This window comes from Temnothorax longispinosus, chromosome 2 (genome assembly GCF_030848805.1).
Source record: "Temnothorax longispinosus isolate EJ_2023e chromosome 2, Tlon_JGU_v1, whole genome shotgun sequence".
NCBI lineage: Eukaryota > Metazoa > Arthropoda > Insecta > Hymenoptera > Formicidae > Temnothorax > Temnothorax longispinosus.
The window spans coordinates 13,072,960-13,100,416 of NC_092359.1; the positions used below are offsets into that span (position 1 = coordinate 13,072,960).

General features: G+C 33.8%; 2 protein-coding genes and 1 long non-coding RNA gene across 7 annotated transcripts in view; 1 reads left to right on the forward strand and 2 right to left on the reverse strand.

Moving 5' to 3' along the window:
- Positions 1–27,457, forward strand: part of Slmb (beta-transducin repeat containing E3 ubiquitin protein ligase slmb) — a 35,930-nt gene that overhangs the window by 4,292 nt on the left and 4,181 nt on the right. For all 3 annotated transcript variants that reach the window (XM_071798102.1, XM_071798103.1, XM_071798101.1), the window contains 7 exons: positions 24,185–24,419; positions 24,550–24,736; positions 24,917–25,373; positions 25,490–25,863; positions 26,392–26,470; positions 26,598–26,778; positions 27,378–27,425. In XM_071798102.1, coding sequence (XP_071654203.1) covers positions 24,185–24,419; positions 24,550–24,736; positions 24,917–25,373; positions 25,490–25,863; positions 26,392–26,470; positions 26,598–26,778; positions 27,378–27,388 — 1,524 coding nt within the window. In that variant the 3' untranslated portion in view covers positions 27,389–27,425. The remainder of the gene's footprint in view (positions 1–24,184; positions 24,420–24,549; positions 24,737–24,916; positions 25,374–25,489; positions 25,864–26,391; positions 26,471–26,597; positions 26,779–27,377; positions 27,426–27,457) is intronic.
- LOC139808539 (uncharacterized) lies at positions 1,300–2,954 on the reverse strand. Its single transcript, XR_011730892.1, has 3 exons — positions 2,375–2,954; positions 2,128–2,236; positions 1,300–2,027 (listed from the first exon to the last, which is right to left on the reverse strand). It is a non-coding gene; the product is annotated as an uncharacterized lncRNA (long non-coding RNA).
- LOC139825403 (uncharacterized) lies at positions 9,083–17,780 on the reverse strand. Of its 3 annotated transcripts, none has more exons than XM_071798099.1 (7): positions 16,578–17,780; positions 15,959–16,177; positions 13,673–13,883; positions 12,764–13,609; positions 12,402–12,616; positions 12,009–12,189; positions 9,083–11,892 (listed from the first exon to the last, which is right to left on the reverse strand). In XM_071798099.1, the coding sequence occupies exons 1-7, from the start codon at positions 16,593–16,595 to the stop codon at positions 11,795–11,797; spliced, it is 1,788 nt and encodes a 595-aa protein (XP_071654200.1). In that variant the 5' UTR covers positions 16,596–17,780; the 3' UTR covers positions 9,083–11,794. The 3 variants fall into 3 exon arrangements, with proteins under 3 accessions (XP_071654200.1, XP_071654199.1, XP_071654201.1); XM_071798098.1 differs by having other exon boundaries at positions 12,402–12,643; positions 16,578–17,779; XM_071798100.1 differs by lacking the exons at positions 15,959–16,177; positions 16,578–17,780 and adding an exon at positions 14,009–14,146 and having other exon boundaries at positions 12,402–12,643.

The window sequence follows — 27,457 nt, forward strand, 5'->3', positions numbered from 1 at the left end:
ATTTGTTTAAACTAGCAGGAACTCTAGAACTATTGAAAAGGAAGTCAGAACTCTCAATAATTTGTGAGTTTCCGCAAAATGAGACGCTAGCTTCACACACACCACATTGAAGAACGTGTCAAAATTTTGTTGCCTAACTAAATATAAAACTCGTCGAGTTAAGTCGCCTTATGACTTTCGGATGGTGTACATGATTTCGCGAAAACCAGTCGTCTGAAACAAAAATAAAAAATATGCTCATTATCTACATTGTATTGGCTTTCGGCTGACGGAGCATTTTATTTTTTTTCATTTTTGGCGACGAGAAAAAAATTCCTGAATTTTGCCCAATTGCAGTAAAAAATTCAGGAATTTTTTTCTCGTCGCCAAAAATTAAAAAAAATAAAATGCTCCGTCAGCCGAAAGCCAATACAATGTAGATAATGAGCATATTTTTTATTTTTGTTTCAGACGACTGGTTTTCGCGAAATCATGTACACCATCCGAAAGTCATAGGGCGGCTTAACTCGACGAGTTTTATATTTAGTTAGGCAACAAAATTTTGACACGTTCTTCAATGTGTATAGAAGATAATAAAAAAAAATTACTGGTGTTTCATAAATATTTTGTTAGAAATTAATTCCTGAAAATTATCCTGAAATACACTGTACTAACCCCTTAAAAGGAATTTTGGCGACTCCTATGATAAAGCCATTTTTTTAGATAAAATGATAAAAAATATAGGAAAATCTTCGTAATTCTACAGGATGTTATAAATTGAATATATACTGTTTGTATTTAATGATTTAATGTTTTTATTATATACTTACAGCAGAATACATAAATAATATGCTTTGTAATATATTACACTTTCCACGCGAACCGAGGTTCACGCACACCCCCCCGTGCTTTCGGGGGAGGTGCGGTAGTCCCGAAATAGTTCACGCATACACTTTCCACGCGAACCGAGGTTCACGCACACCCCCCCCCGTGCTTTCGGGGGAGGTGCGGTAGTATCGAAATAGTTCACGCATACACTTTCCACGCGAACCGAGGTTCTCGCACACCCCCCCCCCGTGCTTTCGGGGGAGGATAAAAACATAAAGTCATTAAATACAAACAGTATATATTCAATTTATAACATCCTGTAGAATTACGAAGATTTTCCTATATTTTTTATCATTTTATCTAAAAAAATGGCTTTATCATAGGAGTCGCCAAAATTCTTTTTAAGGGCTTTCATTTTGACCCAAAACGAAGCTTTTCACAAAGTTTCATCGAAATCGGAGGGGGGCCGTTTTCGGAAGTTTATCCATATATATATATATATATATATATACATATATTTATATATATTCATATATATATTTATATATTTATATAAAAGACCAATAATTCGGCTGCAATGGTTGTACGCTATAAATGATACATGTTTTCTAAACGATAATAATTATCTAAAAATCTAAACTTTCAAGATAATCGAGGTGCTTTTGAAAACTATTAAATACATTTTCTAACATTAATAATTGTAATTGTGCCTTCGAAAAATATTGCAGATAATTTCCTTTCATAGAAATAACCACTCATATCGAGATCTTCCGAACATAATATATTACTGACAATGAGCCACGCAATCATCCAAATTTTATTACGTTTATTTTTACAAGTTGACGTATGTATAATGTACATTCGTTTTGCACTATATGCTAAGAAGAATAACGAGTTTCTTCCACAGAATAATGTTTAATTCGTTGTTTTAATGTTTTATTATATCTATTTATTAAACATTTATTAAAATAACAGCTATTTAGTTTTATTGTCGGCAACTTTTCGACCGTCGTTTGTTCTATAAATCGAGATGGATATAGGGTAATATATGTATATTCATTGGATGCAAAAAACGCTGAAGAGTGCAAGTGAAACAGACAGACCTAGAGACGCGAGAGGAAATACACAGCTAGAGAAGGAATAGACCCGACAATGTCTCGCGGGCGACACGTCGCGCGCGTCCGACTAGCTCAGATCCGATTGTCCTGTGAATCAGGTCACTGCAAAATCGATATTTCAGTTGTAATCGATACGCAATTCGCTCCTTTGTTCTTTTCGGTTTTATTTGTGACTTGACGGACTTAATTACACCATTCTTACCTGCGTTTCTCACTTTTCCGCAAAAAAACATCAACGATGACACTCGAGATTTGACAGTCACGTCTTCCGAGTCACGTTTATTCGATCAAGTTGTCAACTTGTTTCTGCCCTGTACGAAACCAAATTCATCCATTTATGCGCGGACAATCCTCACACAAGTCTTCTCTATCCCGTTTAGCCATCATTTTAATTTTATTTATTACAAAAAGGAAAGACACACGGATATTTACTTTAGTCCGATTATTACCTTCTATCGTTCAAAAGTATCTTCCCTATTTGCTTTTTGTTTGACAGATAATGTCAATTCGACGTTTATTTCTTGCTTCGATCGTCCTCCGAACGTCCACTCGCACGTTTCAATCCTGCGTCGCTCGCTTTTCGCAATTTACAACAGATTACGACGATCCAATCGCTCGCAATTAATCCATGCAGCGCAACAATGCACGCGCACGCGATAGCGGCCCGCAAGCGTGTGACTCGAACGGACCGAGCGGACCGAGCCTCGATAACAGTCGTTACTCCGTGCGTAATTACGCACGTTGGTTACGACCGCGACACGACGGAAGTGCACCTATGACTTCTTATCCCGCGCTCGGACAATGGTCCTTCCTACGCTTGTTTTGTGTTCGTAAATCATGTATTGCTCTAAACGAGTCTGTCATGCACCGCAAGCTCGCGTATCGCACCGCTATATGGAAAAATCCATCCCATCAAGAGAGACTTCATTCTGCGAATGGAGAAAAAGATAGACAGCAGATGACGAACAATTCGAACGATACATATTTATAACTAGCTTTGAAATATTCCCGTAAAAAAAAAATGTATATATATATATATATATATATATATATATATATATATATATATACAATCAATTGAGAGAAAACGCCATTATGTATGTGAAGTTGGCGTTTCATTTTGTGGAAACTTACAAACTAACAGTCCGTCATGAGGTAATTGAAAACAAACATATTGCAACATCCCAATAATTATAATAATACAAAATATGATTTTACACGCACGATTTAATCGTATTTAATTATTTACTAATTAAAAAAATATCACAATAGTAGTGCGATTGGATCCACTACTTATTTAATATCCTCATATATCAGAGCAAAACATTCGACAAGCCCTTATTTTCAAGGTACGTGCGAAATCCGGAAACTTCAGGGAATATTTTAAGACATTAATAATGTATTCATCTGGTCGCTAAGTACATGTATTATTCGTTGAAAACCTCGGCCGTGGCTATTTGCATCATTCTATCTTTCTCGTTCATTAGATGTAAACAAGGATAGAGAATGACAATAGCACGAACGCACATTTAGAATGATTTATTTCTTGTAAAGTGTCGATAACCTCACCTGATTTTTCGTACACCTGCCCCTTATTACTGTATATTTAACATATATATCAAATTTAGGTACCTATCGAATACTTATTCTCATGAAAGGACTACCTTAAGAGTTCTGGCTTCCTTTTCAATAGTTGTAGAGTTCCTGATAGGTTCAACAAATAGTTCTGACCATTATCCCTTAGCTGGCACACTTCACCAGAATCACATATAGCTGGCACACTAAGGCCGTTTCACACCCCACTAAAATGCTTGCTGCTATTGGTTGGAGAAAACTATTGATTTTTTTTTACTTAAAAAAATTCCAAGATAGTCTTTGAGTGTTGTTTTAACAAATGTCATAGGTCATTTTGATATAATGTAATATTAAGGGGGTAGTACAGTCTGGCGGAGGGTCAATTTCAGGATTTATTTGTAACAAAATGGTAGGCCAATCAGGTTCATGGTGTATACGATATTGAAGTACATGTTTAGGTGCATTTACAGTATTTTTTATATGGAAAAATATTAAGAAATGTAGGAGTTACGAGTCATCTCCTCGCGCGTGCGCTCGACTACGGTGTACCTAGTAGCTCCTGTACGGCGTGCCTGAAATGAAAAACGCAAAAAAGGTATTAAATTTAAATGTATTCCCCACAGAGTGACGTTCGAAAATTGTAAAAATGTTAAAAATTGTGAAAGTTATAGCACTTTATAGCAGAAAGTTATTTTGTGCCAATGAACTTCTTTTTGTTAAGTGCTATAACTCTTTCACAATTTTTAACATTTTTACAATTTTCGAACGTCACTTTGTGGGGAATACATTTACCCTTTTTGCGTTTTTCATTTCAGGCATGCCGTACAGGAGCTACTAGGTACACCGTAGTCGAGCGCGCGCGCGAAGAAATGACTCATAACTCCTACATTTCTTAATATTTTTCCGTATAAAAAATACTGTAAATGCACCTAAACATGTACTTCAATATCGTATACACCATGAACCTGATTGGCCTACCACTTTGTCACAAATAAATTCTGAAATTGACCCTCCGCCAGACTGTACTACCCCTTTAAGTATGAAAAAAATTGGAGAACGTAAAAGAAAAAATGACTGTTTTCACTCAAGAATTCATAACTCTTATCTTTTAACTCTTTCATTTTTTAATATCATTTTTGTACTATAGGAGGGCTTAAATTAGAGCTGAACTAGGCTGGGGTGTTTTATACCCTACAGTGCCAGCTAAGGGTTAAGGCCAAAAAACGTGTCAGTATACAAACTGAGACGCTAGGTTCACGCAGCGTCTCACTTTGTCTTATAGCGTTTCAGCTTGCACTGACGCGTTTTTTTTTCTTTAATCGCCAGAACTATTTGTTTAACTTATTAAGAACTCTAGAACTATTGAAAACGAAGCCAGAACTCTCAATAGTTTGTGAGTTTCCGCAAAATGAGACGTCAGCTTCGCGCACACAACGCCATTTATGGTCAGGATTGGATCTTGATAGTCTAATAGTATTATTCGTGTGAATTTTATGTACAATTCATTACTCTAGCAAACCACGCCCATTACTACTTACGGACTTAAAACGCAGTTTCAACTAAAGCTAGAACAGTACCATCATATAATTAACAATACATATACAACAATAACAACATATAATTAAATTGATAATCAATTTAATCACACTAACATAAATCATTAGAATTACTGTCCGACCGAAAATTTGATTTCAGTTTCGATCAGTTTCAGCCGAAAGAGTTTCGGTTAAGTTTCGGTTTCGGCCAAAATTGAAAGGAAGTTTCGTAGCTGAAATTGTTTATTTTTTACAGATTTTCCACAGTTTAAAAAAATGTTCAGAAATTTTATCATTATTGAAATATATAAGTACTTAATATGATTGTGATACTATACAGATAATAATAAGCATCTACAGATTGTGATAATAGGTTGTAATAGTATACAAGATTGTGATAATGTGTGATTATTATTTTAATAATTACATTATATTTATAAAAAAAAGTATATAGTACATATGTGCCCGCGTATTACATATGGCCTTTCTAGGATTTCCATGAAAATTTCAGTTTTCGGTTTCAGCCGAAATTGACACATATCCGAATATTTGTTTTCAATTTCGGTCGGACTCTAGTTAGAATATTAGAGATATATGATATGGAAAGTATACGAGATACATGGGACAGGATACGGAATATATATAGATATATCCTGAAACAGTGTTTTGAAAATTGATACCTGAAATATCTAGGAGATTAGCGAACCAATTTGCATGAAATTTTGTACAGCTACTATCAATACAATAATCTAGTCCTTGTCATAGGATCTTTTCGATTTATAGCTTAGATTTTTTTATAAATAAAAGAAAACCGATTTTTAGGTCAAAAATCGCTACGAATCGCTGTCATTTAAAAAAAATCTTTTTTTTTTATTTTTTGTTTGGTTGCTCGTAATCCGAAGTTTTACCCTTATTTTTTCTAATATTTTTATAGTTTAATTTGTATTCGTGGTTTCGCATATATTCTATTTTATTTAATTAAAATTACGCACTGTTTTACAATTTTTGAAAACACATTGACGGGAGACGGGATTCGAACCTAAGATTTTGGAATGACAGTCTAATACGCTAACGCTGAGCTAACAATCTATTCTACAATAACTATTATGAATCTCATATATCTCTCTCTGAACTGCTCTGAACTCGCGTAATAGAACGAATATGGAGAGCCAACAGTAATTATGGTTAAAGAATCGCACATGATTGAATAATGGAACTTCTCAGTAATTATTTCTCTTCTATTATTTCTTTCAGACAGTATCGCTTACGATCTTAATCTTTAGATATTACTGTGTTTTTCAGCAGATATTACTTTTTTTTAAGTAACCATCTGTGTATTGAGATTAAAAGTTGAGAATGAACGAAAATTCAGAGACTGTTACTGTTTTTCGGTTCTCAGTGTATAAACTACTTTAGCCGTGCGTGCGCGTATGCGCGAGTGTGCGAGTGTAACGATAGCGAATTTCACCATTTTGCTGAAGTAGTGTAGAGATTTTTCCATTGCTCGCATTCTTCATCTTCTCATCTGCACAGACATTCATTCGTATCGGCGAGAGGTAATAAATAACCAGGGAGCAGTCACGGTCTCGCGCGTGACTTTTGCGTAATGACGCGTGTAAGTATGTAAAATCCGCGTATGCACGGCCGCGAAAGCAATGTCACGCGAGAGGAGTATTCCTTTTTAGGTATCGCTCATGATGGGACTTAAACTTTTGTCGCGTGTACTTTTGAATACCCTAAGCTTTTGTTACCTACACTTTTGAACGCGTATTCCTTTTTAAGGCATTCACGCGTTCGTTCGAGCCGAAAGGATAGATGCCTCCGAAACGTGTTGTGTCTGATCCTAAAACTTCACGATATGGGATCATCGATGAACTCTGCGAAATTGATTGTTTGTTCGTCACGTTTGAACAATTTTTGTTTTTCTCAGGTAAAAATTTTCAAGTTTATTATCCTTCTCGGACTTGTTGAAATTTCACTTCTAAATCACGTCCGGCACAATCCTACGCTGTGAGGTTCGTGCTGTAGAGGTTCTATATAATTTGAAGAGCTTATGTTAAATAACTCCGCGATAACTGACTGTTTTTCAGCATCTGCTAAGGTTATATTATCAGTTCTTTTTAAATGAAACTCGATAAGAAGTTTTGAAATTTTCGGTACCTGTTTCAGGGTAAATGTTTTAGGCTCACAATCAGATATTTGTGCGATGCGTCAGACCATTGTTAATTTGAATGTTCCTTTTATGCTTTCTAGCGTCGTGAAGCCGCCCAGCTTTTCTTAGACCTTCAGAAGTTGTCGACCTCTTTGTGCCAGAATAGATGAACGAATATGCGGAGCAAAAACTTTTTTTGTGATTTATTCCGCGAAATCGTACATTTTGGTCTTGCAGCATTACTTCCCCTTGTAGTCTTTGCGCAATACCCCCTCCCCGTGGTCACTATGAGGTTCCCGTAATTTGAGGGTGTTTCTTTATGTTTTCGGGGGTGAGGAATTCAATTCTATTGGTTTTTTTCACCTAGCTCCGCGCAGTTATTTTTTAATAACAATTTTATGTTAAAAAATCTACTTTTAGAAGAGACAATGCGAGTTACAAAAAAATGTGTGAACAAAAGTTTTCCCTCTTTTTCTAACGAAGTTTTTGAATTTTTCAAATCCGACAATTAGTTTCGGAGATACGAGCAACAGAGCGACAGGCGGTGGGGACGAGCACCCGTGGTAGGGCGAAAAACTGAAGAAAATATGCATGCATATTTTGAGTTGCAATTATGTATCTGCATACTCACCTTTTTTGGGACTCGAAAAATGAAATTCCAGATACATTATTTTTGCATTTCGCATCAAGAAAAGGTGAAAAAGAAATATAAACACATTATTGAATAAAAGTTACTCACTTTTTTTGTTGGATTCTCACATTTTTCTGATGCAGAACAACCACAATAAAATATACAAGGTGCATTATTGACCCTACAGGTACACATATTGCGTGAGCATACTTTGCAAGTACAAGGAGGAACAAGCTCAGATACAGGGGGGATCAATTTATTTGGTAATTTCGGTTTCAAAGCTCCGTCTACCTCACGACATCCTTCCAAATAATTCAGGATTCCATTTAAAACGTACTTCTTCGTTAAAAAGAGAGGGAAAACTTTTGTTTAACACATTTTTTTGTAACTCGCATTGTCTCTTTTAATATTGATTTTACATAAAATTTATTTAACATAAAATTGTTATTAACAAATAACTGCGCGGAGCTAGGTGAAAAAAATTAATAGAATTGAATTCCCCACCCCTGAAAACATAAAGAAACACCCTCAAATTGCAGGGACCTCTTAGTGATCACGACAAGGGGGTATTGCGCAAAGACTATTGTGAACGTGTTGAAAGATCAAACCCATTTAAAAGATCAACGTAGAATTTCGTCAGAACACATCTATGAGCAATACATTAAAAATGAATTGCGGGCGTTATTGTGAATTTAAACAATTATGCACGTTATTAAAAGGAAAAAGAAGTATTATATGCATTTCTGCGTGGTGTGTGTGTATGTGTGTATGCGCCTGCGTGCGTGTGTGTGTGTGCGTGCGCGCGTGCGTGCGTGCGTGCGTGCGTGCGTGCGTGTGTACGGAATATATATTTTATAAGAGATAAATTATTTGAGATATTTATGAAAAGAGTTTTGTCGATTAACTGTCAAAAATTAATAATATTAAAAAAATGGGGTGCTAACTTCTTATCGAATAGTTCTGAATGACCTAAACGTTTCATTTTGCGATTATCTAGAGTTCCTGATACATAAAACAATTTTTTGATTAATTAAAAAAAAATTAAAAAAATTTTGAAAATTTTGAGATACGATTTCAAAATACGATAGTTTTGAGATAATTTTTTTGTTATTTTACTTATTACAAAGAATTCTCGACGCTTAAAATTAATTTGGACCCAAAAAGCAAAAAAAAATTTTCGACTAACGAGGTTTCAAAAACTAATTAAAAATGACTCGTACCTCCTTATCTCGTCATCCAATCGCTTTGTGTCATAAGACTTTTCGTCAGAACTTGTCGAGAACTAGCCAGAACTCTTGTCAGAACTACTCGGAACTCTAAAAAATATTTCGACCTCGGGACTTAAAGGAAACTTCACAAACTCGAAAAATTTGATTTTGATGAAACTTTACAACTTCTAGGCAGAACTCTTTGTATAAGTAAAATGACAATAGAACGATCTCAGTATTATCTTATCTCAAAATCGAGATTTCAAAAATGTTTAATTTTTTTTAATCAATTTTTTTGTATATCAGGAACTCTAAATAATCGCTAAATGAAACGTTTAGGTCATTCAAAACTATTTGATCTCAAAATTTGATAAAAAGTTAGCACCCCATTTTTTAAATATTTATTTTTGACTAAACACACTCTTTTTATAAACTATAAGGAACTCTTAATTTCTTTAAAATAAAGCGGAAACTCTTATCAGAACTACGAAATTTTAATGATGGAGTGGTAACTTCATGCATACACAAAGCAATAAAGTCGATCAGTTTGATCGTTTCTTATCGGGCACCCAGTATACTCATACTTTGGCTCTGTCAAGAGGCGCGCGGGGACGACATCCCAGGAAGACAAAAGAATCAGGAGAGTGTAGATTCGACACGAGTTCGCGATACCGTTATGCCGGGAGCACTCGAAGCGTTTTCAGGTGATCGCGCCGCCGCGCATCAGCCGCTAGCTAGACTCGTTTTTCTGTATCGCGTTACAATAACGGAGGGGACAACTGCCGCGGGATCTGCTTTTCGAAGGAGGGTCCTACAATAGGACGATAATATGGTTTTCAATTTTCATCCCGATAAAGCGTCCGTGTTCTGAGCCGAACTTCCGACAGCTGGCCGGAGCTCGGCTGACGGAAGAACGAAAAATATTTTGACGTCAAAATTTTTAGAGACCAGGGATATAATAAATTGCGTTTTAATTCACGCCTCTTTTCTTTAGAAGAAAATAGTAATTAAAATAGCTGAGAGATCGTCGCAGAATTCGACGCTTTAAATTTTAGGATTTCGGATTCTGTTCATAGGTTCTGTTCGAAATGTAATTCGTGTAAAAAGGATTGCTACTTGATCATCGTTTCTGCGTTGAGAAAACTTAGCTTTCATTAGCACGTATTTAACACGATATTTCGACGACGTTCTAAAGATAGAAATAATAAATTTTAATACTATACGTCTTTTTAGGAAAAAATGGCACTATCTTCGACTTAAAAATAGCAGAGATCGCAAAATCCAACAATTTTGATTTTAAAAATTCGGATTCCGTTAATAGCTTTTTATTGAAACACAATCCTTGTAAAAAAAAACCTGCTATTTGATCGCCGTTTCTGCGATGCGAAAGTGTAGCTTTCATTAGTAAGTGTTTAACGTGGTATGGCTCTTTTATGACGGTTTTCACTTCCTGGGGTAGGGGACGGCAAGTATGTCAGACGCGAAATACACATTTTCGCATTATTGTACGTCGACTATAAATCGCTGATGATCTTAGAGTATAAAATTGTAAGTAGAAACACGTACGACATATAGAATATATATATATATATATATATATATGTAGGTCTAGAGGTATGTTCCGGGACTGTTTACGTTTTTTGAAATGTACAGTCCTGGAATATAACGCATATATATGTAATCAGATTCAAAAAATTGTCCCGAAACGTGCCGTAGGACATGAATTTTTTCCAGGACAGTCCTGGAAACTGCCAAATGTCCTGGAATATACCGATGTAAAAAAATAAAAGTCCCGGAACATACTCCCGGACCTACATATATATATATATATATATATATATATATATACAGTATATATATATATATATATGTAGAGATATATATATATACAGTATATACACACACACACATATATACGTACATTCTATATTTAAACTTAAAATTGAATCTGACACTTTCTATATAATAGTTACTCTAGTACAATAAACTAAAGCGAAAAAGAAACACCAATAATATAAGGCTTCAAAAATTGTATATAAAAGGAAATATAACGTATACGTTATATATTTAAACTTAAAATTGAATCTGACACTTTCTATATAATAGTTACTCTAGTACAATGAACTGAAGCGAAAAAGAAACACCAATAATATAAGGCTTCAAAAATTGTATATAAAAGGAAATATAACGTATACGTTATATATTTAAACTTAAAATTGAATCTGACAAACTTTCTATATAATAGTTTCTCTATAGTGCAATAAAATAAAGCGAAAAAGAAACAGCACAAATATAAGGCTTCAAAAATGGCATATAAAAGTAAATATAACGTATATGTTATATATTTATAAACTTAAAATTGAATCTGACAAACTTTCTATATAATAGTTTCTCTATAGTGCAATAAAATAAAGCGAAAAAGAAACACCAATAATATAAGGCTTCAAAAATGGCATATAAAAGTAAATATAACGTATATGTTATATATTTAAACTTAAAATTGAATCTGACAAACTTTCTATATAATAGTTTTTCTATAGTGCAATAAAATAAAGCGAAAAAGAAACACCAATAATATAAGGCTTTAAAAATGGCATATAAAAGTAAATATAACGTATATGTTATATATTTAAACTTAAAATTGAATCTGACAAACTTTCTATATAATAGTTTCTCTATAGTGCATTAAAATAAAGCGAAAAAGAAACACCAATAATATAAGGCTTCAAAACTTGCATATAAAAGGAAATCCTAAAAAATTCTACATTTTAATCTTTTTTACGCCCAGCAGCATTTCGTAGCCAACTTCTGAGTGTATTTAAAGCTTCTGATAAATCGCTGTCCGGAAATTTTAGTAGCATCACTCCTAGATTAAAAGAACAATGAAGAGAAATAAATATTCTGCGATTCTCTGAGTTACCTAATATTGTATAATAAATTAAAAACTTTGGGAGACGGAATACTTGAAAGAAGATAGAATACCTTGAAATAATTCCCAAAGTTTCAACTGTTTAAATGACCTTTTAACTGTCATAGCTTTCTGAGGATTATGACCATCAAAATTAAAATGTACAGCTAAGGAATTGGTCATCAATTGAGTCATAAGTTTTGACGTTGCAGTTTTTTCATTATTTCCCAAAGCCAAACTCTTCAAATAGTAGGACTGCAAGAAAGGAACCAAACAAAAAGAAATCAGTATTTATGAAACACATTACAGAGATATAGATGACGTTCCGATATTCACTGCCAGTACTAAAAATCTATAGTGCATGTGACGTAAACTATAGATTCAGTACTGGCAGTGAATATCCAGAATCCAGCCATAAAATAATAAAAATGTATCAATTTGTATAAGCATAATAAAATATTACTTACTGCTGCTGAAAGATTTACATCGTTGGATAAAAATTTCTCAAATTCTTCAAGGCTTTTTATGTCACTCAGAGGCAGAGAGGGTAGATTTGAGGGTCTATTGATGACAGCCTGTTCCGGAAGCAGACTTCTATTTAAGTTTGTTTGGTTCATAATAACAACCTCAAGCTTACTACTGATGCCTTCTAATTCTTTTCTATTGTCTTCTAATGTTTTTTCTAAATTTATAAAACGTTCGTTAAAATCTGAAAATATGTGAACATAAAATGACATAAATTATTACAACTTGTGTGCGTGCGTGATTGTGTGCATGTGTATGCGCGCGTGCGTTTGTGTGAATATGCAAAAAAAAATACTTAACGTACCTGCTGCACTAAAAAAATTTGACAAATTACGAACAGATAGATCTAACTTTTTTTTGGAGGAAAGTGGGCTATGCTTTTCCTGTGCAGATAGCGAAGTATCAACTTTCTCTGATGAGAAAGAAGGAGATTTTTGTGGATTTCTAGGTGAATCGTCAGATTTCCTTAAAATATTGTACACTTTTGAAGGGCTCACAATAGATGTTTCTTTTTCAGGTGTAAACTGATTTTCCGAAGCACATGATGAAGCTTGTAGAGAAACTTCAGAAGATGTAGAGTTTTTAGAGCTTTTAACCTTTTCTCTGGTCTTTGCTTTGGATAGAATCTTCTTTGGAGAACTCTTCACAAAATGTTTAGAAAAAGAGGTGCTGAGTTTAGATTGCTTTTGTGATGATGATTGTAGAACTTTTGAAGATACACTGCGTAGCATAGCATTATTTTTCTCCTCAGCTTTCTCCATAGTCTTCTTCCTTTCACTGATGATCTTTTCAATCAATTTCTGACGATTATTTTCTGATGATATAGGTTTACCTAGATGTCTTGCAACTTTCGATTCTTTGATGTTTGAGGAATCTTCAATAATGTTTCTTTTGCCCTTATGACTAGAAATCTTATCAACTGAGGTAGAAGCTTCAGGAACATGGATTGCTGGTGGTGATGGAATGCTTGGCTTTTTTTTCTTAACTTGATTTTCTAAGTGCTGGTCATTATCAGACTCTGATGAAGATGTGATTGGGTTTTTTTTCTTCTTTCTTTTTCCTCTTCCCATTTCTTTTCCAGTATCAGTCTCATAGGCTGAGGCATATTCTATTACTTCTGCCAATCCTTTTCGTGCATGTAAATATGTATCTGTAGCAGAGAAATATTATTACTAAGATTTAAGTAAAAAGAATACAAAGAAAAATTGCTTACCATAATATCTTTTAACTTCCACTGCATAAATGGACCAATTTGATTGCGCATTCACTTGAGTTCGAACTAACATCCCTGCTGTAGAATTATCTCCTGGCCAGAGTATGCTCCCGATCATATTTTCATCTAAATCTTGAAGCCACTTTGAGAGAGCTACCTCGTAATATTCATCTTTATCATTATCGGTAGATAAGAACTTCACGACCACAAACTGCAAAATAAAAAAGTAAAAAATAAAATTTAATAATCATGTTTTTTTATACCATAAATTGTACTTTTTAAGCAATGACAATGTTTTTAATTGTAAAATTTTCACGTTTTAAATGTTAAACATACCCTAGCTAAAAAAATGTTAAATATTATTGAAACAATGGCATTGTGTGAAGAAGCGGAACATATAAAAAAAAATTATCCTTGGAAGGCATCAACCAACACTTAGCATGAACGTTCTGCAATGGCACGACAAGCCTTTCGTCATCTATTTCTGAGACTGTAACAATGCCTAATCGAAATGATGGCAAAGGATATGTATAGAAATTGTCTATTTTCTGAAACTTGTTACAAACAAGTATCACTCTTCTCTCTTGCTCTACAATGTTCCTCAAAATATAAACATTTCCATCTCTTGTGCAGAAGCAAGAGTCCTTTATACCAGTCCGGAAAATTACACTATCAATAGAAAGACAGTGAAAATATGTTCTTGGTAATTGTTCTTCTGCATCGTCATGTCTGTAAGAAAGTTGAACAGTCTTTTCTTTAGTTTTCAATTTAATTTTTACTGTTCTGGTGTGTTCCAAATCTCGTCGTGCAGCTTGTTGTAGTGGTTTACATCTAGATTTTAGGCTACTTTTGAGTGATTTTAAACGATTTTCAAATATAAAAGAGCTGAAATTCTCCAGAGGTCCGTGCACATTCTTGAGCCAAATGACAGAGTGAGTGAACATTACACACCACAAAACGTCTCCCATATAAATTGATACAATGCTGAATGAAAGTTCTGAGTAATTCATTAGCAAAGTCATTAAGTACATTGACATGCAAAGGGCTGGAGAGGATATACAGAGCAGTCTGAAGTAAGAGATAGTTTTTGTAAACGTTTTTCTGCAATTCATCACGAAATACTAGGAGTCCATCATAAAGACATAATCTCTTCTCTTCTGTACCTTTGTATATACATCTTCCAGTCGTTAATTGATCTCGGTGGTCTGCAAAAATCACTTGGACAGAAATCCTTTAAAAAAATTAAATTGTTAGAAATATTTTTTCTGGAGAACTTGTTAAGTTTCCATGGTCCATTCCATTGCATCCATGTCATCAATAATTGTTTAAAGACTCCATGCCAGACTAAATGAAATGGATCTAATCTAAATTGGGAAACCATTCCTGTATGTACTCTCTCTAGAATAGAACAGCCTATATGATGAAGTGGATCTTGCTAAGTGATGAACGAGTGATCAGTTTGCAATGGAGCATTCAGATTTGTGTAGACTACACGATCAGCAACATATTCACCAACACAGGTGCACTTTTCACAAGCTCCGTAACCTCCATGACTAACACAACATTTCACCAATGAGCGAGCTGGTGCATCAAGAATATAATTTCTTATTATAAATGGATATGTGAAGCCATCCCGAACATAACCATTTTCCAATAAATCCTCTAGTTCATTGACGAATTCGTGCAGATAAGAATGCATATCAGCAGGATCATGATCACCAAAATACAAACAAATAATAAACGGCTCATTTTCTGTATTTATTAAATATAACCTAAAATTGGCCAAAACTTTAATTTAGAGCTTTTAGATAATGGAAGGCCATCTATATTGGCATCAATAATAACTAAATTGTGAACATTTAAATATTCAGTAAGAAGCATATTATCAAGATATGCTTTTATACCCTTGTACCACAGTTGTGATCCATCAGGTAGCTGTTGAACACCTAAGATTGGAGGCGTTTGGAGTAAGGTTCTGTAACTTTTGGGTAAAATAGGAAACAATACCCTCCTAAGAAGTAAATTATTCAACATTTTCATGGATAACACACCTCCTTCAAGAGCCCACTCTCTCAATGTTGCTAAAGCATAAAAACTACTGTCTTCATCATTTTTAAATTGAATTATTAAGTCATTATCTTCATCTTCATGATCACTACATCTGTTATTAACATCATTTTCAGCAATTCCATCACTGTCGCTGTTCTCATCTTTGAAATGTAATTCACTATCAACATCATTACCATTTATAGTGTTTTTATTTTCAAAAAGACTATCATTAGATACCTCAGATCCTTCTGATAATTCAGAGCTATTTGTTTCTGAAGGAATATCTTCATTGTTGATCTCTGAAATAGACAGCATATGAATTTCTTCATTATCATCGGACGAAGTTTCTGCTTTGTAGACCGTGGTTATTCGTCTTCTTAAATCAGCCAGATTTGCTTCAATCCTACTTTGGCGAACTAATTCCTTGATAAATTTCTTCTGCGCATTTCTACGATACTTCACATGTAAGAACAATATATAAAATAAATATTTATTATATAAAAACAATTAATATATAATAACATTAATATATGTACGCTGCTTATGTTGCATTTACAATAATATAAAAATCTCGATAGTACAAAAATCATAAATAAATAATGGCAAAAGCAAGAAGTATAAGAATAGTGGAATAATTATTGATGATCGATAACATTTAACCTGTATAATAACCGATAATGACCAAATATTGATATTATAACATCAAACGACGATATAGGTTGCTATTGAGTAAATAAGTAAACAATAAACTTACAAAAGGTAATCTAAATCGACCAAATATATATGTAGATTTCGAAAACGAGAATTCTTGAAGTTAAAAATAGATAAATGAGAAATAACACTATGAAAAACTTACCGGTCGCCTTTCACTCATTTTCGATAATTGATTGCTGACTTTATTAAATAGCACAACTCAGCAGTGATGCCAGACACGAAACACGGCTGCAGTATACTGTGAACTGTGATGACCTCGGCAGCCAAGCACGATCACGTCAATTGCGCGCGACGCGCGGCGCGACACACGATATCCAACGAACATAACCTTGCACTCGTCGCAGCACGCTCATTGGATATCGTGCGTCGTGCGCGATAATCGCATTGATCGATCGAGGCCATGACGCGGTCCCGTACGAATTTATACACGTTATTATATAATTATAAAAATTTTATTATATGATAATTATTATAATAATTATATAATAATTATATAATAAAAAAAATATTATAATAATATAGATTATAGCATATGTATACTTTTTCATATACATATGGACAAAATACGTTATTTTGTATCAACTCATGCTATATTTTGTCCACCCTGCATGTATGTACATAATTTTCCTAATTTTATATGTGTCGAAAAATATGAATGAGTTTATTTGTAATAAAAAAAGCAGGTAAAATCCTCATGTCCGTTTATTTATGGTAGATAGGAATTAAGACCCGTTTAATTTTTTAATATTTTATATTTTAATTTAAACCTATATTTACGCCTGTTCTGACTGTGAAGATGCTTAATGGCCATAAGTGTTCCTCCGCTGTACAAATTTTATTAAATTAGTGCTTGCACAATTGTTACCCAAAATAAATTGTCTTTACTCTACGCCCGCCTTATCCCTGTCGGGGTAAAACCCGCAATGCTAATTGGCGCGTTCCGATTTACGCCCGGAATCGCCAACAATTATATGTATATCGATAGTTTAGAGAAATAGTTAAAATTCTCGCGTTTCTATTAAATTACTAAGCATAAAAAGCATCCTTTTTTATATAATAGTTTATATAATGTGTACAAACAATAACTAACTACGAAATACGATGTAAATAGCTATTGCAAAAACATGTATACTGCATTTCACGTTATGTATATTGCTTATCTCGTTGCTTATAATCATATTTTTATGTATTTTTTAGTGGTACCGACAATTAACAAATCATATAAGGAAACTTAATTTTGATATATCTTTGTATTTTGATTACATATGGAAAATACTTCCGAAATACAAGTTAGGATGTCGATGTATATCAACGTATACGTATCTACACATCGCTTATGGTTGGCCCCAACTTATGCCGAACCATAAAGATATATATATATATATATATATATATATATATATATATATATATATATATATATATATATATATATAAAGAAGATGAAGAACACGTAATTTATTAATTGAAATTTGTTTATCGAAATACGCGAATTTACTTTTTCGTAGTTTAAGTTTTCAAAGATATAATTGTATCCCCAGAGTGAAATGGTGTTAGATATACAGGGTGTAACATAAATATGAAAATTATATTAACACAATAATGCACGAGTTGCTGCGCGGCATTTATTTGAATTAATTGATTAATCTAATCTAATTTGATCTGATCTGATCTAATCTAATCGAACTCCGGCAACATGATAAACAATTTCCGATAAAATTTTGACTCGAAGTTGGAAATAATAGTAGTTGCTTGTAAATTTTTTATTCTGTTTTTATGGATTGCATATGTACGTGCGCGCGCGCGTGTAACATTTTTTATTCAGAGAATTTATATTATATGTATGAATATATGGTAAATATTTATTATTACGGAGCCACCCCCAATTTTTATAATTTTGAAATATGTTGTCAAGGTCATCACTTTGAGTAATGTTGTGAAGGTTTTAATTGGGAGTCGTTGCTTATTAAAAAGTTAGGTAATTCTTTAGTGCAAGTAATTTATTTCAAAGAATTTGTTGGTTTATTTTTATTTCTTTTGGACCTAAATTAGTGATCCGCTTTACCCCCAATTTCGGGGCGAATCGGATAATTCTCTTCTTTTCATTTTTTTGTTGTGTAATAAGAAATATGTTTATGTATTATTTTATTACATGAAATCCAAGCTAAAGTTATAAAGATTAAGAATCTATAATAAAATTAAGTAATAAAATTTATTTTTGATTACTTTTTTATCGAGAAAGAAAAATTGATCCGATTTTTGGAGGTGGAGCCACCACAGGAGACGGAACCCACTGCATCCACGCATACACTTTTGCTCCCACACAACAATTGGATTGGTGTGATCCACTCACACAATTATTAGGTTAGATTAGTTATAGAGTCTATGTACGGTATCGTAGAATTACATACTATTTATTATATTTTTTGTTAATAACTTTTTAATAAGCACGCGCGCGCTCACACACACACACACACACACACACACACACACTACTCACTCACTCACTTTAAAGAGGCTGGTTGCCATCACGTTGCAGGGCAGGCGGCGGGACAGGAGAAAGCCTATAGGTGTTTTTGTCACATGAAATAAACAAATTTTAGCAAATAAATATGTGATGGTATGCATTTAATTAGCTGTTTCTTAAGGGGATCCTATAGTGGCGGTAGTTACCGACATTTTTTCATTTTAAGGAATTTTTGAATTGGCTTTACAGAATTGCAAGTTTTTGGTCTAGAATTAAAGTACGCACAAAAATCTACATCGCGTTGTACGATTTCATATCGGGAACAAAAAAAAATTAAAAATTTTACTAATTTGGGCACATACAACTGTCATCTGACGACAATAACAAAATTACTGCAGTTTATATATATATAATGACACCAAGGCGACGTAGGGACAACATGTAGGAACAATATCGTGTAAATAAAACTAAGATTCAACGTCTAGAAAAAAAGATTCCGTAAAATGAAGTTTTATTAAGCAAAAGCACATTTAGGTTGACAGGATAAGCAGTATTGCGTGTAGCGAGAGATGGCGCAGCAATTGAACAAAGACAGATGCCTCTGGTTAGACAAGGACAGACATAGATATATAACATAGAAAACAGGATTAGAAATGTTGACATTACCGACGTCGAGGAAGTTCGGCCTTCGCTATAGGATCCCCTTAAGGGGATCTTATAGCGAAGGCCGAACTTCCTCGATAATGTCAACATTTCTAATCCTGTTTTCTCTATATCTGTCCTTGTTCGATTGTTGCGCCATCTCTCGCTACACGCAACATTGCTTATCCTATCAACCTGCATGTGCTTTTGCACATATAAAAGTTAAAAGCATGCAACTTTTTTGGGGGGCTTTTAATCTTAGTTTTAATTGCCTGATATCGTTCTTAAATGTTTTCCCTAGAGGGTTTGTATCTCATTTTATATATATATATATATATATATATATATATATATATATATATATATAAACTGCAGTATTTTTGTATAAGCAAATATTGTCGTCAGTGACAGCTCTATGTGCCCAAATTTTTAATTTTTTTTTGTTTTTGATGTAAAATTGACCCTAGCCTTCTACATTTTGGTGCGTACTTTAATTCTGTAAAAGAATTTTGCAATTCCGTAAAGCCAATTAAAAGTTGTATGCTTTTAACTAAATGTCGGTAATTACTGCCACTATAGGGTCCCATTAAGGGGATCCTAAAGCCGTCTGTGTTACTGAAAAAATTACCATTTTTGTACTTCTATAGTCTTTTGTTACATTAATTTGACAGAATTGAAAATGCTTCTCCACGATTGCAGTACTGAGTACATATATTAACTCTCAGCCCCTGTCCATGGGTCATTTGTGTCGGGCCAAAATCTATTTCCTGTAATATCTTGAAACTCAGCAGAGGTGGTGCCATTTGTGATAGCTGAAAAAAAACTTCAAGTGAAGAGCTACTTCAGGGAAAAACTTGGTTAGATTCCGTTGGTACAGCCGCGAGTACTGCAAAGTGCATAAGAGAGAGATAAGAGTATAACTTCAATAATTAATTACTCGACAACCATGCAGACAATTGTCTTCAAGTTTGGCATGGAAGACAGATTCCCATAGACGAATATCCTTCATAAATTTAAACTCGCATATTATTAAATTTTTATCATATTATTAAATTTTTATCATATTGATTTGAGCAACCAACTTCCTTAAACAATAAAATTTTTAAGCGACTAGATGAAATGTAGGAAAGATCTAAATAAAAGATATGTGAGGATCAGGCTTGATCAATAAGTTCTTACGTTCTATTTTTAGCTATATCGAAGGATATTCTTAACGATATCCCCCTGCTACGACATCGTAGTTAACATTATCAGACTATCGGACATTTACGACAAATATAAATGATAAGGACGGCGTAAATAGTGAAAGTGCAAACGTATGAGACTTACTTTCTTTCATGAAAAATGCATTTGATTATTCATGTGCTTGAATCGTTACGTCGACAAACTTAATGACAATCGCGTAAATTTAGCTCGTGTTCAGTTAGCATTAGTTATTTGTTCATGCTTCAATTGTATTCATAGATTGATCGCGTCAGTTTTGCTTCATTTTGACCGGCGTATTTTATGTCAAAAGAACTTTAAAAGTCGTTTTCGACGAGATAATTAAAATCACTAGGTTGAGAATCCGTTTATTTGCGCGTCAAATATGATTACTCGTGATTACGGTATTAACGAGAAAGACGAGAGGCTCGGCACAAAACCGGGACGCGCGTAAACGATTAATTTAAAAGAGTCCTCGTATATACGATGTACGAGCGAGGGAGAATGGAGCGAGAGAGGTCAAGAACCCGGTACTTCATTCTACCTCAAGATGCATCCGCAATTCTAGTTTTGCAAATGTACAGTTAAGCCCGCCTCAGACGACCTATAATTCGCATCAGGTTTCAAAATAGAATTGTATTTGTAATTTTATTGTAATATTTTATATTTTATTGTATTTTGACGTTTGTGTATATTTTGGAAAAAAAAAAACATTTTATACGTGTGCATTCGTATTCTTCAAAAAAATTCTCGAATATCTTGTATTATGATACAATTTTTACTTATAATTTTCTATGAGTAATACGAAAATTATTTGAGGAGTAAAGCCCACTTTAGACGATCTACAATTTGTGTCAGAATTAAAGATAATAATCCATTTTATATAATCTTGTGCGCTGTGTAACACGAATAACATTTGAAGAAATGAAATATTATACATCAAAATACCGCGCAATACACAAAATTGTTGAGTTCTATCCTGAAGTCTAATGCGAATTATCGATCGTCCAAAGTGCAGCGTTTCACTTATTATCAGGTCACTTTACAAGATGACATGCATATTATTAAATTTTCTCTAAAATTTTTATATGAATTTTAAAACATGGTTTACTTCGGGTTTTTTTTTATCAATGACATATTTCTTTCGCAACGATTTGTGTCTTTCGAGTAATGTTGTCCGGTTATATTTCTATATAATCTCACCGAAAGTTGATCTAGGATAAATCTAGATAAGCTTGTATTTAATATGAATATCGGCGTATTCCAATAATTGCAACTTATCTATGTCATTATTCAATTATTTTGAGAGATAGGGAAAGGGAGATTAACAAAAATATATTTTCGCTCTAGCAGGAAATCAATTGTCTCCATTTTTCCTTTCTTTAGGGGGACAATCTGTGAATCGTATCTAAAATTTAGTAAAAAATTGTTATATTTTCTTTTTGTTGTGTGCATGTTGTGTGCGCGCGTACGTTCCCAACATTGATAATAGTTTCCAACATTGATTCAGGATTTTAGGTATTCTTGGCGTTCTTGGCAACTTCGATATGAACACGATAGAATTAAAAATCTCGTTGTTTTACATCATGTCTTTCGACATTTTAAGTTTCTTAATATCGCGATAAGATTAGCGCTTTCCTGCGTTTGTTCTCAATTGTTAATGTTAAAATTGCGAAAATTGCAGTCGCGCCGTTGGTAATTAGCCGTTAGTTTACGAAACACGAAGCACTTAAAAACACTTTTTAAATCCCATGACATATATTTATTATCCCTTTTTATAGTGTTATTTATTATGCCACTAATCTGTAATCTGTATTATTCATCGCTAACGGAATGATGAAACTTCTTTCGTTTTAGATTCGATAGATTTATATTTGAAAAAAAGGTCTATAAAGTAATAATGTGTTTTATTATTTATTATTAACTACGCACTTAAGTTTTAGCTACTTTATTGTTTACATTTGTTTACATTTGTTACTTTGCCAACAGTGAAAATAACCATGACGTAATTAACTGACAGTTATGTACACTTTATTTATGCGAATTTTGGAATACGATTACTCGAGTATGTTGGGTTTCTTTCTCAAGGCGTATTCAAGCATTATATACGCTTCGTATAACTTGTCCACTCCGATATACATATAGCGTCTACGTGATTAATCGGAAAACAACGATGTGTGCATCGATATGATAATACACATTATGCACGATGCGATATTCTTAGTCCGTTTATTTGCGTTCCCATTATATAGTGTAACGTCGATACAATAAGAGTAAACGTCATTACGTGCGCATGTGTAAAAGATGTTAACCCTTCGCCCGTAATCTGGGTCGTAAATGGCACAAGCCGAAATTCAAAATAGAATACCGCCGAAATGAAAAAGGGGGGGGGCTTGCTTTTCCTCGTAAAAAAAGTAGGTAGTGGGGAGAACTCATGCCCAAAGTTTCGTTGGAATTCGCCAGTGTGTGCTTGACCAGCAGCGAGTCAAAGTGCGTCCAGTGCCAATATTGACCCTGATTACGGACAGTGCCAGACTTTCGTGCAAGGAAGTAAAATTAATTTAACGTCATTTTCATATTACTACAGTTATTTTTAACTTATATAAGTGATATTTTTTTATGATTGTGTATATTATATATATATATAACCTCAAAATGTGAGTGGATGAAAACACGTGTAAAAAGAAATTACATGTACTTTCAGAGTACAATGGATGATCAAGCGACAAATATCAGATATTATTTACGAGAAAGACGATTTTATATGATTTTTTAATAAAATAATGTAAAAATTACGCTAAAAATCTTATTTTTCTTTAACTCAAAAAACGCCATTTTCAATCCTCAGAATAATTATACTTTTTAAAAATGACCCATATACAAAATTTTTTTCTTGAAAGTACACATATTTAACTATAAAACCTCGTTGGAATTTTTTATTTTGATTTAAAATTCAATGAGATATGATTTTTTTAATAAAAATGGATTTTTATCAATTTTTTGCATAAATAATTATTTATAAACAATTTATTTTATAATGAATCGCTAAATAAACTTTGGGATTATAAAATAGGATAGTATACAAGTATTACAGAATTTTTTCAGATTTTTTGAACACTATTTACTAGGTCAAAATAACGACAGGACATTTACGACCCAGATTACGGACGATGCCAGTCAAATTATAGTTTACGGGCGAAGGGTTAATAAAAGAGTTTAGACATTATATATTCCAAAAGAGATTACTACCTATGTAATAAATTAAATGTCAATGATGAATATCTTCTTTAGTTTTAATTGATTAATGAAAAAACCCTGTGAGAACAATCACTTCATAAATATCATCGTGTAAATTATATTCTCCTATTCTTATATTTAACTTTCGCAAAGTGGTATATTTTAGATGTAAAGATGTAATTGTTAATATTCTGTTACAGTACCCGATGACGATACTTTACGATCCCAGCTGTAAGAAAGAACCATCTACGGGAGCGTCAACGCAATATGGACAGGAAAAAGAAATTTGTATGAAACTGTTCGAGAGATGGAGCGAACCGGAGCAAGTGCAGTTTGTCGAACAGCTGTTAGCACGAATGTGTCATTATCAGCACGGACACATCAACGCGTATCTCAAACCGATGCTACAGAGAGATTTTATTTCACTTTTGCCGAGTGAGTAATACATACGCATAGTAAACACATACGCTTCACGTTCAACACTTGTTTACAAATTATTTGCACATATATCTCGAACAATATTTCTAATTATTACCTTTAATAATATCGAATGAATGGTTTACAGAAAAAGGATTGGACCACGTGGCAGAAAGTATTCTTTCGTACCTTGACGCAAAGTCGCTTGTTTCTGCAGAGCTAGTGTGCAAGGAATGGCATAGGGTTATCAGTGAAGGGATGCTTTGGAAAAAATTGATTGAACGTAAGGTCCGAACGGATTCAGTTTGGAGAGGTCTGGCTGAAAGAAGAGGATGGTGAGTGGAAACTTGGAATATATGAATTATAAAATTTCTGACAAACACACGACAACACAAATGTGATACTTATATGCGTAGAGCATTATTACGAGTCTATATCGTAAACATACCGTAAAATATATATACGTAAAATATCTCTTTATATTTTCTTATTTATCTTGTAAAATTTACTTTCAGGATACAATATCTCTTCAAACCGAAACCGGGCGAGGCCCATCCGAATCACAATTTCTACAGATCTCTTTATCCAAAAATTGTCAAAGACATCGAAAGTATAGAGAACAACTGGAGAATGGGCCGATTCAATCTTCAAAGAATCAACTGTCGCAGCGAGAACTCGAAAGGAGTTTATTGTCTGCAATATGATGACCAAAAGATAGTTTCCGGGCTTCGAGACAACACGATTAAGATCTGGGACAGAAATACTCTGCAGTGTATCAAGGTGTTGACGGGGCACACGGGTTCTGTTCTTTGTTTGCAATATGATGATAAGGCTATAATATCCGGTTCCTCGGATAGCACTGTGAGAGTTTGGGACGCTACCACGGGTGAAATGGTCAACACGTTAATTCATCATTGTGAGGCAGTACTGCATCTCAGATTTAACAACGGCATGATGGTCACTTGCTCAAAGGTCAGTCGAAGAAGAACGATGAATTTTTACTTATTAGAATTTATTTATAATTTATAATTTATTTTATAATTTTTATTTGGAGTCGAATCATTATTGATAACAGTTATTATTCGCAGGATCGTTCAATAGCAGTCTGGGATATGACATCGCAGACAGAGATTGCGTTGAGAAGAGTATTAGTGGGGCACAGAGCAGCAGTGAACGTAGTTGACTTTGATGAGAAATACATTGTTTCCGCTAGTGGTGATAGGACTATCAAAGTATGGAACACCTCCAATTGCGAATTTGTGCGAACATTGAACGGACATAAACGCGGCATAGCGTGTTTGCAGTATAGGGATCGCTTAGTAGTTAGTGGTAGTAGTGATAATACCATACGTCTATGGGACATCGAGTGCGGAGCTTGCTTACGTGTTCTGGAAGGGCATGAAGAATTAGTGAGATGTATTCGTTTCGATAGTAAACACATCGTCAGCGGTGCTTATGACGGGTGCGTATACGAATATCCGCGAATGTCTTAATTCTGACTTTAATCCTGTCTTTGCAATATGAGATCGTAAACTTTCAGCGAATAGAAAATTCAAGTTTATATACGTCATATTCATTATCGTTTAATAATAATAATAATAATTTTTTTATTCTCCTATTTAGAAAAATAATACAATTTATATTTATAGCATATTATTTTTCAATATGTAAAAAAGCAAGAAATTTATATTTTATGTTACATATTGATATCCCTTAGCTGGCATACTTCACCAGAATCACTTAGCTGGCACACTGGAACGTACTATAGGTAGTTTAAATTAGAGTTTATTAATATAAAGGGGTTTAAATTTGAGCTGAACTAGGCTGGGGCGTTTAATACCCCACAGTGCCAGCTAAGGAATATTTATATTAGATTTTACATTGATAATTAATTTAGAGTTGAATTGAAAGATGCAAATTTTTCTCTAATAACATTAATTTTATAAACTTGTAAAAGCATTGAATTTATATTTATTATTGTGTTTTGCAGAAAAATCAAAGTTTGGGACCTCGTAGCTGCTCTCGATCCTCGTGCCGTTGCCAGTACATTATGTTTGCGAACTTTAGTGGTAAGATATTTTTGCACGCACGCATATTTTCTCATACATATTACATTTAGTCAGCAATTTGCCAAGCGTCCCACTGAGTAACAATTTTCATTCATTATTATCAATCTTATTTGTACTTCTTTTGTAGGAGCATACCGGACGTGTGTTTCGTCTTCAGTTTGATGAGTTCCAAATAGTTTCATCATCTCACGATGATACAATACTCATTTGGGATTTTCTTAATTACAATCCGTCAAGCGGAAGTGTATGCAGTGGACGCCTGCCGATGGATGGAGCGCCGAACCAAGCCGATACTAGATCTCCTTCCCGTAAATATGCTAGATATTTTGTCATGCTAAAATTGAAGTATTTAAGATGATGCTGGAGCCGTCTGTATAACCGACAAAATTACCATTTTCTATGTTATCGACTATATCTGTCCTTGTATAGACAAAGATATAGACAAGGATAGCACGCTACATTGCACGCACACATACGCACGATGCACATCGACATCATACTTTTATATTACGCTTCCAAATCTTGATTTGGGAGGTTTATCGATGTTTTTCTTGTTGTGCAATTCGGGGGAACTTGTTTTCGCGTTCGTACCAATGGTATATCTCTTAATCTTTTATATGAAATACATCTTGTGACGAGCTGACAGCTCGCCGCCGCAATATCGAGACGCCATATTGGGATAAAAGTAGATAAGGAAATCTGTACTTCCGTAATTTTTTCTAGTTTTCTATGTAAAATCGGAGTTTCCCCGAATCATTAATGTATGTACTGCAATTCTGGAGAAGGATTTTTAATTCTGTCAAATTAATACGACGCTACGTGACGACAAAAAATGCCGGTAAAACAGACGGCTCCAGCATCACTTATGTTATCAAATATAAAAACAAAATATTTTTCTTATTTGCAGCATTCGAGTGACGCATCAATACGGAGATTCCTTTATTGTGATATAATTGTAAGTATAATTTATGAATTATTCGATTTTTA